General features: G+C 41.1%; 2 protein-coding genes across 3 annotated transcripts; one reads left to right on the top strand and one right to left on the bottom strand.

Moving 5' to 3' along the window:
• Positions 1-801: 801 nt before the first annotated feature.
• Positions 802-2,761, bottom strand: mettl21a (methyltransferase like 21A). The gene is made up of 3 exons (XM_034864743.1): positions 2,393-2,761; positions 2,205-2,316; positions 802-2,100 (listed from the first exon to the last, which is right to left on the bottom strand). The coding sequence occupies exons 1-3, from the start codon at positions 2,537-2,539 to the stop codon at positions 1,703-1,705; spliced, it is 657 nt and encodes a 218-aa protein (XP_034720634.1). The 5' UTR covers positions 2,540-2,761; the 3' UTR covers positions 802-1,702.
• Positions 2,762-3,438: 677 nt separating this feature from the next.
• LOC117939397 (cyclin-Y-like protein 1) lies at positions 3,439-9,954 on the top strand. Of its 2 annotated transcripts, none has more exons than XM_034864735.1 (10): positions 3,439-4,376; positions 4,519-4,593; positions 4,687-4,721; positions 6,083-6,183; positions 6,536-6,571; positions 7,655-7,706; positions 7,796-7,915; positions 8,009-8,175; positions 8,944-9,106; positions 9,215-9,954. In XM_034864735.1, the coding sequence occupies exons 1-10, from the start codon at positions 4,217-4,219 to the stop codon at positions 9,329-9,331; spliced, it is 1,026 nt and encodes a 341-aa protein (XP_034720626.1). In that variant the 5' UTR covers positions 3,439-4,216; the 3' UTR covers positions 9,332-9,954. The 2 variants fall into 2 exon arrangements, with proteins under 2 accessions (XP_034720626.1, XP_034720625.1); XM_034864734.1 differs by having other exon boundaries at positions 6,080-6,183.
• Positions 9,955-13,898: the final 3,944 nt, after the last annotated feature.

Here is a 13,898-nt window from a genome sequence, read left to right as displayed (position 1 = left end):
CCCCCCACCCCAATCCCGTCCCACTTCAGCGATCAGAGAAGCAATGTTCAGAACGGAAGCTGAGGAGACTTCAACCGTACAGGGTCCTTGTGGTGAAGTGATGGAACAGACATTGAGGCCGTTGTGTTTTGCCGCCACCAAAGGGAAGCATTCCAGTCACTAGGTGCCTGGACGAACTAGGCAACATCACCAGCAACGGGGAACTGCTCACTCACCGTCACCAGGAACGCCGGAACTTTTTACGCCAGAACGTTTAATCTCCCCCAGGACACTTGGATCCTTTGGAGAGGTTACTGTTGTGTTGTTTGTAACCGTAACTGCACTCTCGCATTAACATCTGTTACCTATTAATGCTTTGAACTGTAGATGGGCCGTGTCATGGACATTTTATCTTTTAGCTGTGATTTGTTTTATGTATTGGATTATCTGCTTGCATTATGCCAATGACTTCCTTTTTTTTTTTTTTTTTTTTTTTACTTTTGAATTTACTTTTCCTTGATATGACATGAACAAAAAAGCTAAGCATTATGTTGGGTTGTAGGTGGGTTCGGTCTTAAATGCAGCTCTTAAACTACGTGATGAAGAGAGACTGTAGTCAAGTCCCTCGAGTGGAACACTTTGTTTATTTGGTCTCTGTTGCATGTTCCTTCCTTCCCAGTCATATTACTGAGGCTCATTAATTTTGATTTCTAACAGTGTTATCAAAAATATCTCCATAAAAGGAGCGGAACAGTTTAAACTGATTTAAACTGGGTTTTTGTGCTCACCGGAGGTTACATGCTCCGTGGATTATGGATTTTTAATCCATTTTTTTATTTGATTAATTACCAGATTATTCTTGAATAGAACAAAAATAATGAGCCTTATTTTTGCAATGAAAGACATTATTTGTCTCCATATTTCTAAACCCATTTGAGATGCATGGCCCATCACTGAAATCATGGATTGCTTGGTATGTTTATTATATCGTTTTTGAACATGTAATGTCACTAGCTTTTTGTTATTGGGAAAGTTAGGGGGAAAACACAATTCCTGCAGTTGGAGGGTGATGAATTTTTAATAATACCTGTGTGACAGCAGAGACTCTCCCCAAATTCTGTTAATAGGATAACAAAGTGGCAATGCGCACTTTCTTTGCATACACAATCCTACCACACCTCACACGCTCTAACAGGAAACATCACGCTCCATCTGAGATCTGTTTGAATGGAACACTGCTAACCAGGAATCCGTATCCAGGAGTGTTTTGTCGCGTATTATCAAGGCATCATCATACATTTGATTGGACGTTAGTTTTGTGGAGCGTCAGGTCTGACCAAGTACGACTCGATTGCACTTATCCAACTCCCTGCAAAAGATTGTAAAGTGCGACCAAATCAAAAAGAAAATGACATCGCTGTGAACAAAATGGATATTTTTATGATAACGGAATGCCACGTTGTATTTTAGGTATTATGTATAGTCATGAAATAGTATGCTTTTTTTATGTTGCCTTTCATTTTGTATTCACAATTTCTAAATGTCATCACCTACTTGTATAATACAAGGCATTATGTTAGAGCTATTCAAATATTACATTTTTGGCAGCTGTTAATAAATGTGTTTCTGGTAATCTTTTAACATGTTTATTTGATTCTTCTGCAAAAATAGTAAATCATTACAAAGATTGCAGTCAATGAAAGAAAATTGGGACACCCAGTCGTCAAAAGTCCTCCCTAGGTGGCAGTTTCCAAGATTTATACACATGGATGTCCCTTTGTTTCTCGTAGTAGATCTCTTCCACTATGAATCGCTGCTTCAGCATGCTTAAAAAGTCAGTGTCCCGCTTATAGCGGATCTTACAGGCCAGTAACACCACAGTGGTGTCTGAACACAGGTGATCCAGAGTCTGCACCAGCTGGACAAAGGTGTCCTCCAGGTAAACAATGTCCGCTCCCAGCACCAGATCAAATCCCCCAGCTGGGTAACGTTCAAGGCCCTCGCCCCAAGTCAGCTCGGACACGACCACTGATCCCTGGGAGTCTGGGGGCTGGTTTGCCTTCACGTTGGCGGAGAGGAAGTCCAGGGCAGGCTCTCTGTCAGTGATGGTCACGTTGGCACCTACGACATTTTAGAATGGGAGACAGACTGATACACTGAAAGGACAGTAATCAAAGTTATGTTTATCTCCCATGTCTTAGGCTACAATTGGACAGTGAACTCACCCAGCAGGGCTGCTACGATGCCTACCAGTCCAGTGCCAGCTCCCAGTTCAATGACCCGCTTCCCCTTTAACTCCACCTTCCCCATCTCCAGGTATATACACATGACAACCGCCTGGAAAATAGACGTCATAAGCATTTAATCAAATACGAAGAAAAACAGTAATATTTACAGTCTATGTATCACTTACCGCATCCCACACAACTGCTGCTACCCCAAGCTGTTTCCAGTCCTGGGCAAGACGGAGGTCGTGGTTGGCAAACCGAAACTGTGCTGATGAATTGTGGAGTTTGGAAAGAACAGGTAACGAATTCTCCACGTACGGAACAAGAGCCATGCTGTAAAATAGCTAGAAACTACACTATGGTCATATTTTAGCGTTCCTTTACCCATGCGCAGTTTTGTTCTTCTTCTTTGACGATTTAAGGCAGCTAGCTTAAATGTACTGATTCAATACTGCCATCTTCTGGAGGCGAATATCATATTTTAATTCCTTCCATAGTCTATTTACCTCAAAAATATCATATACATATCCTGCCTTATTTCGGAACTAGCTTTGTACGCATTGCTTCATTGCGCGTTGTAGCAGGGGAAGAGAACCATTTAAGTATCTCTGTTGTATAACGTCAGCCCGCTCTTGGTACGTCAATGAGCAAATCACCCAATTATTTAACAGTTTAGCCAAGAGTAACCAATAGAAAAGCTTGTTTTTTTAATGGCCGTGCCGTCAAAGGATTTTCTCAACGGCTGTGTTTTCTGCCAAATGAAGGGGGCGGTGCCTGCAGATGAAGCCCACGTCTGTAAATTTCACAACACACAGCAGCAATACAGTTTCCGTTTCATTTGCACTCCTGTTCTCAAAATAAAAGCAGATGCATTATTGGCTCTAGGTTTATCTTTTAATTGTGTAAGTTTGAACTAAAAAAACACAAACCTGTTCGAAAAACAAAGAGAAAAGTTGTTGAAGAATTGTTGATTTTTTAATATGTGAATTCATTATTGGATAAAAGCGTCAGCTAAATAAAAAAAGTGTAAAACTGCAGCTAGACAATAATGTTAATGATGACAATATTACTGTCATTTAGAGTAGTCAATATGTTTTATTTGTTGTAATGTACATATAATGAGTTATTCCACTAAAATGTTATCATACATTCATTACACATTCTACTGTAGGCTAAAATTCAATGAAACCCGTCTCTTAAAAACTATGATGAAAACTTTTAGTTTGAAAAGCAGAAACCGGAAATTGCATATGAACTTCATTGCTTCGGTGGATTTTGACATCCTAGACGTGTCTCCTGCAAATCCGAAGATATGGAAGCTATCGTTGGCCACCTTTCCTAAAATTCCAGTACCCGCAACCTTTCCGTTCCCTTAGTTATCGCTTAGGTTGTTTCTATTTAGGGAATTTGTACGGCAGTCCTGGAGAAAAACCTTTAATTGTGACAGCGACGTCAACCGCAGTGAAAATGGATTGATCCATGCTGCTGGAAAGCCAAGAATGGATTGAGGTGCGGAAGCTAGCGTTAGCCTGCTAGCCATGGAAGGAGCTAGAGGAGTATGTGACTCTGCGTTGTTGTTAGCCTCTATTCGCTAAAATGAGATGATATTAGTTATTCACCGTCCAAAAACTATTTAGTCCACGAATGTTATTCATATTAAAGTGTATCAGTGCTATGCTGCGCACACGCCCTGAATATGTCAGCCGCCCAGCACATACCGCAGACACCCACAGTCATTACATAGGTCCCATTGTACTCTGAAGCAGGCTTTCTCACTAATATGCTAAACTAACATTTGAAAGATTTACATTTACGTTTTATCTGAAACCAGAGTCAAACTGACTGTGGTGTTATCGTCATTAACTGCCACTTAGAAGATTTAGATTCAACTTTGCGTGAGTTGCAGACGCCCGGGGCCCAGTGTTGTCAGTTAGACCAGCTAGTGGGTGCTCCTTCCGGGGTTGTATGGGAACCAGTGCTGGGTGTAGCAGCGCTGTTGTAGGTCAACAATGGGAGGTTCGGTGTCTTGCTGCATCTCTCCCGGAGAGAGTCCCAAGATCCACAGGAGAGAGGTGGAGCTGGAGGAATGTCCCATCACCACCACCGAGGAAGTGAGCGAGGACACTGGGACCTACCTGCAGCACATCAGCGACAGGGAGCTCCCCGACGGTGGGTGCTGATGATTAATGTGGCTGTTATTTCTGGAGACTTTGGATTAAATGCCCTCTAGCAAGATCGAATCAATTATGGAGAGTCTTTGCGCAGACCCATTATAATGCAGTGTGATCACCTCCATACTTGTATCTTACAGAGCTGGCCCAAGAGGCCAACCCTTCAGACCACCCCAGGGCCAGCACCCTCTTCCTCAACAAGTCGCAGACAGACGGTCAGTATTTATCTACTGAAGATGCCACCATACGGTTTTCTTTCCATTCCTCTAAATCTCCTAAACTCTCTGCCTTCCTTCTCCCCATTCCAGTGCGTGAGAAAAGGAAAAGCTACTACTTGAATCACGTAAGTGACAGCTCTTCATCAGTGGAGGAATGTAATTAATTACATTTATACAGGTGTTGGACTTAAGTACACATTTGAGGTACTTTTTCTGACACTTTCTACTTGTACTCCACTACATTTTAGAGGAGAAAAGTGTATTTTTCACTCCACTACATTAATCTGACACTAGTTCACTAGTTGTAAATGTACTGTTCTTATATAGTGCTTTTCTAGTCTTAATGGCTACTCGGAGTGCTTTCACATAGTACAGGAACCATTCACACACATTCATACATTGTGGCCAAGGCTGCCTTACAAGGTGCCACCTGCTCCTCCGATACACACTCACACACATTTACACTCTGATGACTCAGCATCGGGGGCAGATCAGGGTTCAGTGTTTTTTCCCAAGTACACCTGGACACTGGACTGCAGAGCCAAGGATCAAACCCCAACCTTCCGATTGGCATGGGACCGCTCTACCCCTGAGCCTAAGTTCCTTTTACAAATTAAGATTTTTGCACACGGAACGCATGTAGTTTATATAAAATGTTTTTAGTATAAATTAAACTACCCAACAATGTAATGGGCCACATGTCCAGTTGAAAGGTTTAGCCGAGTAACACTTAGTTGATTGACAGAAATATTTTGATCGTTCCTTACATGTGAGGATTTTTCTGCATTCAGTACTTTTACTTTTAATATGTTAAGTACACTTTCCTGATGCTATTTTACATACTGTTACTTAAAGTGCTCATATTATGCTAATTGGCTTTTTTCCGTTCCTTAAATATGTTATATTTTTTTGTGTGCATGTAATAGGTTTACAAAGTAAAAAAAGTCCAAAGGCTTTGGTATCAGTCAACGTCTGACTTAATGCCCCCCCCCCCACACAAAACACTATCTGACTATCATTTACTGTGTTGTGTTGAAAGTTTCTCATTTATGATTCATTTAATTGCTTAAAGCATTAAAACAAAGTTTTGTGTTGGAGTATGTAACATTCCAATTTTAATTCTTTTAATTCATCTTAATTTTGACTTAAAGATTCTCATTTTCACTGGAAATGCATTTCTGTTGATAATTGGTATCGGTGCCAACTTAAAAAAGAACAGTGTGGGTCGAACCCTAATTTTTAAAGTGTGGTTTTAGTACTTTGAAGTAAAGGATGGGAATGCTTCTTTCAGTACTGGTCTTCATGTGAACTTGATGCCGTTTTGACTTTATTTAACATGACAGAGTGACTTTTTCAGTCAGTGAAATTGTGAGGGATACACTCACACATAACAAATTGGACCCAGAAAGGCCAATAGCTTATCGTAAATGTTTAAGGTTGAAATTCTGACCTTTCCGGTCATGTGTATTTTCATCTCCTCCAGCAGATGTCCCCAGGCCTGCTGACCAAGAAGTACAGTTCCTGCTCAACAATATTCATCGATGATAGCACCGTCAGCCAGCCCAACCTCAAGAGCACGATCAAATGGTAATTGACTTCCCGTCCGCCTTCTTCTTATCTTCACAGGAATAGTTTAACATTTCATTTTCCATTTGATTTTCATGGTCAGTGACGAGCAAAGACTTAAGGCATTTGTCCTTCACCCGTAGTTAGCAGTGACCCATGCTTTCAGTTATGAGTGCTGACAAACCGAAAAAGCATTTTTTTGGACTGCATGCATCAAGATGTTCTCCTACGTTGTCGCAACGCACGTGATCTTTGTATCCGCCCGTAAAACTCCACATAAAGGAAGACAGGATCTTTTTTTTTTGGTGCAAAAGGATACAAAATCCCGCCCAGTGGTTCACTGTTTGTCTGTGTCGGTTTCTCTTTGTTCCAGCGTCGCATTGGCCATATACTATCACATAAAGAACAGGTAGGACAAGTTTGAAATGTTGTCATAGTTTCACCTCTTACAGGGGTTGGTGTACTGGTTCCTTGTGCCCAGTACTTAGGTATTTAATTAGGGAACAAAGTAAAACTAGTTTAGGGGTTGTTTTGGGTTTATGGAAGTCAGTTGTCACAATAGAAACTTCTTTCTGCTGGTAGGTAGGTTGGTAGGTAGGAAGGCACCGTAGACAGACAGACAGACAGACAGATAGATGGATGGATAGATAGACAGATAGATAGATGCCATATATAGATAGATACCATAGATAGGTACGTAGATAGATACCGTAGATAGATGGATGGATGGATGGATACATATATCGATAGATACCATAGATAGATAGATACCATAGATAGGTACGTAGATAGATAGATAGATACCGTTGTTAGATAGATAGATACGTAGATAGATGGATACTGTAGATAGATAGATAGGTAGATACCATAGATAGATACCGTAGATAGATAGATCCATAGATAGATAGATAGATAGGTACTATGGATACCATAGATAGATAGATGGATAGATGGATAGATACTGTAGATCCCGTAGATAGATAGCTACTATGGATAGCATAGATAGCTAGATAGATAAATAGATACCGTAGATAGATGGATAGATACTGTAGATAAGATAGATAGATAGATAATTTGTTTATTAGTCCCCAATGGGGAAATTACTGCACTACACTCTGTGTACACACTTTTTGTTAGTACTCACACACAGGCCTGCAATACACACACATGCTCAGGACCTATACATGCACTATACCGTAGATAGATAGATAGATGGATACTGTAGAGACCATAGATGGATGGATGGATGGATGGATGGATAGATAGATAGATAGATAGATAGATAGATCGATCACTTTGCTAACTAGTGGTTGTTTAGGTCTTGCTTGTCGTGTTCACCATAGAGTTGAAATTCCACATAGTTTCAGCTTGAAGTGAGAACACCAAACACTATTACACCTCCACAAATAAGTGATGGTCATTTTGTTCTATAGGAGAAAAATCCCATAATATGCACATTTAACACTGGCTCCGTCCTGTTCTGGCCCTGCAGAGATTCCAACCGCTCGCTGGATATATTTGATGAGAAGAAGCACCCTCTGACGGTGAGTTGAGGCCTTTGATTGCACGCAGCGATATTTACTGTTCACTCCGTGTCCCGACTGACCAATGACGATAACCCTCTGCCCCGCAGCGGGACAAGGTTCCAGACGACTACTCTGTGGTCGACCCGGAACACAAACTCATCTACCGTTTCATACGGACGCTCTTCAGCTCGGCACAGCTCACTGCAGAGTGCGCCATCGTCACTCTGGTAAGTCAACAACCACAGATCCAGACCTTCTTACCTCCTACCTGTCACTGGTGTGTGTCTGTGTGTGAACCACAGTGTCCTGTGCCGTGTCAGGTATATCTGGAAAGGCTGTTGACGTATGCGGAGATGGACATCTGTCCATGCAACTGGAAGCGGATTGTTCTCGGTGCCATCCTGCTGGCCTCCAAGGTCTGGGACGACCAGGCTGTGTGGAACGTCGACTACTGCCAGATCCTCAAAGACATCACGGTGGAGGACATGTGAGCGTTACCGTTCATCCGTGAAATTACTGTTCATGGAAGCAAAATAATTGAGTAACCCGTTCCAACCCAATGTTGTAACTTAGGCGAGATTTAGGCTTCTGCGGAGAGCTTTTCTGACCATAAACGGAAAGCAAGAGAAGTTAACCATTTCCTTGATTTCATGTTGTTTATGGAGAAGTTTAAGGAAATTAATAGCGGGAAATGCAACGCTACCAAGCCACGACCAATTAGACGTACACAGTTGTTGCGGTTGTGTAGTTAACCCTCATGTTGTCTTTGGGTCAGATTGACCTGTTTTCCTGTATCCATGATCTTTTAACTACCCAATTGTAATTCCCCAAAATACCATGACTGATTCCACACAACGCTCTTTGGCAAGTACAAATCTCTACTTTCATTCATTTTGGGGCGTCTTATTCAATTTTATAGCATTTCAAAAACAAATTGAAGTTTTGGAAATAGTATTGAGTAAAAGTTTACATATTCCAGTCTGTGATTATCCATTGACATACTTTTCTTTCATTTTCCTCCTAAATAATTCCTTAAGTTAGTGTTACGTATTGTTGAAAACGTCAAAACCAGTGACAAAGATGGGAATTGAGACGTGCACGTAGCGTAGTTTACTCCATGTGCTGACGTTTGTACCCACGGCGTCAATTTAACTCCAAAGCATAAATTGGCGTTTACCCTGATCAGACCAATTAGGTTTTTCCATAAAAATGTGGAATCTTTGAAAGACTGTCTGCTTTGTCCCGTTTTCCACAGGAACGAGATGGAGCGTCACTTCCTGGAGCTGCTCCAGTTCAACATCAACGTCCCAGCCAGCGTCTACGCCAAGTATTACTTTGACCTGCGCTCGCTGGCCGACGAAAACAACCTCAGCTTCCCTCTAGAGCCGCTGAACAACAAGCGGGCTCAAAAGCTGGAGGTGAGTACGTCCGGGGCCGCATTCACACTGCATGTGAACGACCTGTCATCTCTTCTCTGTAGCGGTGGTTAGGTATTAACAGTTCTGTGCTTACAATTTTGTCTCCAGGCCATCTCCAGGCTGTGCGAGGATAAGTACAAGGACCTGTGTAAATCGGCCATGAGGAGGTCCGTCAGCGTGGACAACCTGGTCGGGATCAAGAACACCCACGCTGTGCTGTCCTAAGTCTGCGACCGGGGGGTGCCACGGACTTAGAGTTAAACTACAGGGTGTGATGCCACGTTCAAGAAGTCAAGACAGTATTCGCCAAGAGACATTTCCAAAGTAGATTAACCATATCAGTAACAGCAATTACAAATTGTTAAATGTCGACTTTGGCTAGGAACAAAAGAGCAGAAGTTTACCATCCAATATCTCCAAAGTATAATGAATCCAGTCTTTCAGTGTGTCCATCACAAAGAACTTCAGCTATCTGCCTTTAAAGCATGATCATTTAAGAAATGTTTTGCACATTAATTGTCAAACGGATGTGATACTTTGGAAGGAATCCGCATGAAAATGCCTCCTGTAGTCACACACACCGAGGACCTCATCTTCTATTTTTTACATCATCCAGCTGATGTTCTGAGGCGTTGGCCCTCTTCTCTCCACCAGCCGTGTCCCACTCACCTTCATTCCCCCAATGACAGACTGTCTCGAACTACCCTGTGGTGTAGTTCTACACATGGACAAAGAGTAGACTTCGTTTTGCTTACTATGTAGGCCCCTATAGCTGTGAAATGTACGAGACTTTATTTAATTCAAATAAATTTCAGTCGCTGGTTAAAGTTGAGGGTGCTCTCATGGGACAGTGTGTTGTGGTGGTTTTTGTGTGCAGCAGCTGTGAGATCTCTGTTAAAAGAAGATGTTTGAAAGAGGAATGAAAAAAAAATAACCAAGATGGCAGCAACAATTAGTTATGACTATTATATGAGAGCATCATTTCTGTAAGGCACTGCTTTAGGAGAAAAAACATTGGCTTTTTGCTTCTTTATTTTGTAGAAAAGGAAAAAAATATGGATTAATAGAAACTATTGGAGAGACAAAGACCCATAGCGAATGTGGAAGACATACTAATGTCTTGGTGTACCAGATCTCAGCGCTATCTATTCATGATTTCAATTTTTAACTATTAAAGCTGTTTCTGCTGAGAGCTCTTTTGCACACACTAACTTCTCCAATGAGAATTCTACACGAGGAGAATGGTAAGTGGACAGATATAAGATGTAAAAATATTTCCCCTTTTCCTTACTCCTGAGATGAAAATGTGACCAGGAGCCCGGTTTGGATGTGCTGCTTCCAGTCTGGCTGCTGGCCCCATGGAGGCACTAGATGGTTGATTTTTCAAGCTAAAGCCCCTAGAGCCTCTGTTATTCAAAATGCCCACATGGTACCCACAGGTTCATGAACTATTTGACCGTGAAAATTGCACAGTTTGTCCCAGAATCCAGATAATTTTTTGCCTAGTTTTCCTGGAAGGAGCAGTCCCAAAACAGCTGTTGGGACTGTAGTGCATATATCCTTCTCATTTATCACCCTTCACTTTAATTTGTGATCAGTTCAAATGAGCAGCAGATCAGACTTGGCTGCAAAAGTGTTTCCAGACGCAGTGCCACGAAACCTTGTCAAAGGGACTGGCAGTGTGTGTTTAAAGTAATACCCTTTGTATAGTTCAATTGAAAATGCTTCCATTATTCACTAATTTCCTTAAAGCATGAAGAAGCTACTCATCAAGACAGAAATGCCATCAAAAATGTTCACTACATTAAAAGTTTGATCCAAAAGTGAAGTAAATGAATAGAATTGGCATATTTAGTACAGTGAGAACGTCAATTACATTTGTGCACCAATACAACACAACATATTACCAGTCCCTTTTATTATAGGTGAACTTGTTAGCAAACAGCTGCTTATTGACTCATTCAGCAGTTATTGAGCTACATGATTCATTTAGAGTTGTGCTTTTGTTGATGAATATACAGTAAGTCCAATATTCTGTCTCTTTTAGCTCTTTTGTTGGTCTACCAACTCGGAAATATCTGGCTCTGTAGCTGCTAAATGCCCCACTGTGTTCACTAGCTGTGTCTGCCCGCTGTTTGGCGCTTGGCAGGTAGTGTACAATAAAGACACATACCTCAGTGTTATTCAAATCTGGTTTAACCCTTGTGTTTTCTTCCCGTCAAAATTGAAAATCAACACTTTTGGTGGCGCTTTTTATCGTAAAAAAAAAAAAAAGTTTTATGTTGTTGTCCTTTTATTTTAAACAATTTTGATGCTTTTTTGAATGTCACTTTTTTGACGTTTTCAACACTACGTAACACTGACTTGTTAACTTTAGTTTTACAGTTATTTTTTGAATTTTGCTTGTGTTTCTTAGCTGGATCCTTTTTTCGTCAACAGCAAATGTATTTCTCTTTTTTTCTGACTGTGAGATTTAAGCTGCTACTGTGGCAACCACAATACATTCTTCTAAGAAATATTAGTTTTGCAAGTGCTTTGGTTGCATCGGCTTCTATAGTGCGTAAGCAAACTCAGGTATGCTGGTGCAGAGCACAGTTCTGTCTATTACGCAGTTTGTTTGTTTTTCCTGACTCTGGCTCTAATGGCTTTATAATGCTACATATTTATTTGTCATGGCATACCTCAGGAGGATCCATATCTGCAATGTTTACATTAGAGACTCATTTGGCTGGTCAGTGGGACAGGGAGCCTTCATGGAGGGTCAGTGCTGAGCCACATTCAGTGTGGCTTCCAACAGCCAACCAGTGGGCTCCTGTGCAATGCGTTTACCATCAAGGAACACATCACATGTTCCCGGGAAGAAGGTGTGCCGGTGTTTGGTTCCCTCATCTGTCATACCCACATTTTGCATATTGTCCACCTGCTTCTGTGAAGAGTGCACACATCATGCAGCTCTTAAGACGAGCATGGCACCTAAGTGTAGTAACCACAGCCATCTACACTGTGGGCTTCTACTTGTCCTTGGGCAAGACACTGAACCCCAAATTGCTCCAGATGCAGTGCCTTCGGTGTGTAAATGTGTGTGAATGTATATCTAATGAGCAGGTGGCACCTTGTACGGCAGCCTCAGCCACAGTGTACAGTATGTCTGTGTGTGAATGCTTCCTGTACCATGTACAAGCCCTGTAAGTAGTCTTTGAGGCGTTATACAAATACAGTTACTGCAGCTGGCACTGAAAATATATTTTTTTTATCCTTCTTGTGATGAGGAAGAGAAAAGCATCCTCCTGCTTGACAGTCACTTCCACAGTGACATGCTAATAATCATACCTTTGAGCGTCAAAGCTTTCCATCTGATCCGTAACCCGCGGATTAAACGACTCCACCTCTTTGAAATACCCGTCTATAATCGGGGCAGAGGTGGAGGTGTTTCAGCAGAAAGAGGGATGGGATAGGAGAGCAAACGGGGCAGGTTGAGCTCAAAAAGCAAGTGTCACGGGAGAACGGTGCAACTCCACCTCCTCCTCTACCTGGTTATGTTTCCCCTTTATATTCCTGAGGACTGTGAATAGTCTTAAACCCATGAATACTTTCAGTCCTTTAGCAGGACCAAACACTGCTCCAATAACCACAAACATGCCATCAATGGACACATTTGTACATGCTAATGTAGCACAATTAGCCTTAGTAGTGTCATCAGCCATGCATATATTAAGATGTGTGGAATGGTCTATCATGACGATGTTTTTGTAGATACATTTACAAATGTGTTAATAGACATTTTCTTGTCAACATGAGGTGACTTAATGTGTTTTATTTGGACTATATGGCTACCAAGTGTGATAATCTAGAAGATTTGTATAGCTTTTGTAACATTTTTAACCAACTTTTTTTTTGTCAATGTTAGGTGTCAGGTTAATAGACATTAATACTTTTTCAGATATCTAAATGTAGTGTTCTTTAATATAGGTACATGTACATACATAGACATATTTGTTGGATCTACTTTATAGTTTGTACAGGTTTTCATTTTTCAGTCACAACTTTGAAAAAAAACAAAAAAAACAAGACTGATTTAAAATAAGGTAAGTGTAAAAGAATAGCCCTGCAACTCAAATCTTCAACTATTAAATTGGGAATGACTTTGGTGATTAAAAATGGACAGGAATAATAATAAATTGTCTCTCCATGGGGAGAGCTTTCACAGTGATACCAAGAGGTGTAAAACTGAATTATACCCACACATCTCATCAGATTGATCAGCGTGTTCCAGCAACCGGTTGCCATGCCACCAGCCCAACCAGCTGATGTATCTTCTCTGTGATCTCAATTATGCTTTCCAAGGTTAAGTGTTTTCTCTTTTCTTTTTCTGTTAAGCAGCAGCAAACGCAAAAAAAAAAACATGTTCTTAATATTTTCTCAAGCCCCTAGATACCAAGGTGACTTTTGTCCATCTACACACATAGGAATTCATCGTGGTATTAACTCCCTGGATTGATGGAAGTGAGAATGTCGACCTGTTTTCTCTCCCTCTGCAACAGATTACTTTTATTTAAAAAGTGTTTTCAGTGAAAACAGTCATACAGACACGATTGTACATAGGAGTTACCATTTCTTATGTGAGGGCTATGCTTTTGTGCTGACTAACTGAAGATATATTTGTATACCTAATACCCTAGAACATCTGTAATTGCACATAACTTACATATGTGTTACTACAATCCCACCTATTGTACTCCTACATTTACTGTAGGGGGCATGTCAAACATACCCGCCATAGCAAAAGTGTTCA

This window comes from Etheostoma cragini, chromosome 24, assembly GCF_013103735.1.
Source record: "Etheostoma cragini isolate CJK2018 chromosome 24, CSU_Ecrag_1.0, whole genome shotgun sequence".
NCBI classification, from domain to species: Eukaryota; Metazoa; Chordata; class Actinopteri; order Perciformes; family Percidae; genus Etheostoma; species Etheostoma cragini.
This window is presented reverse-complemented; position numbering and strand designations above follow the sequence as displayed.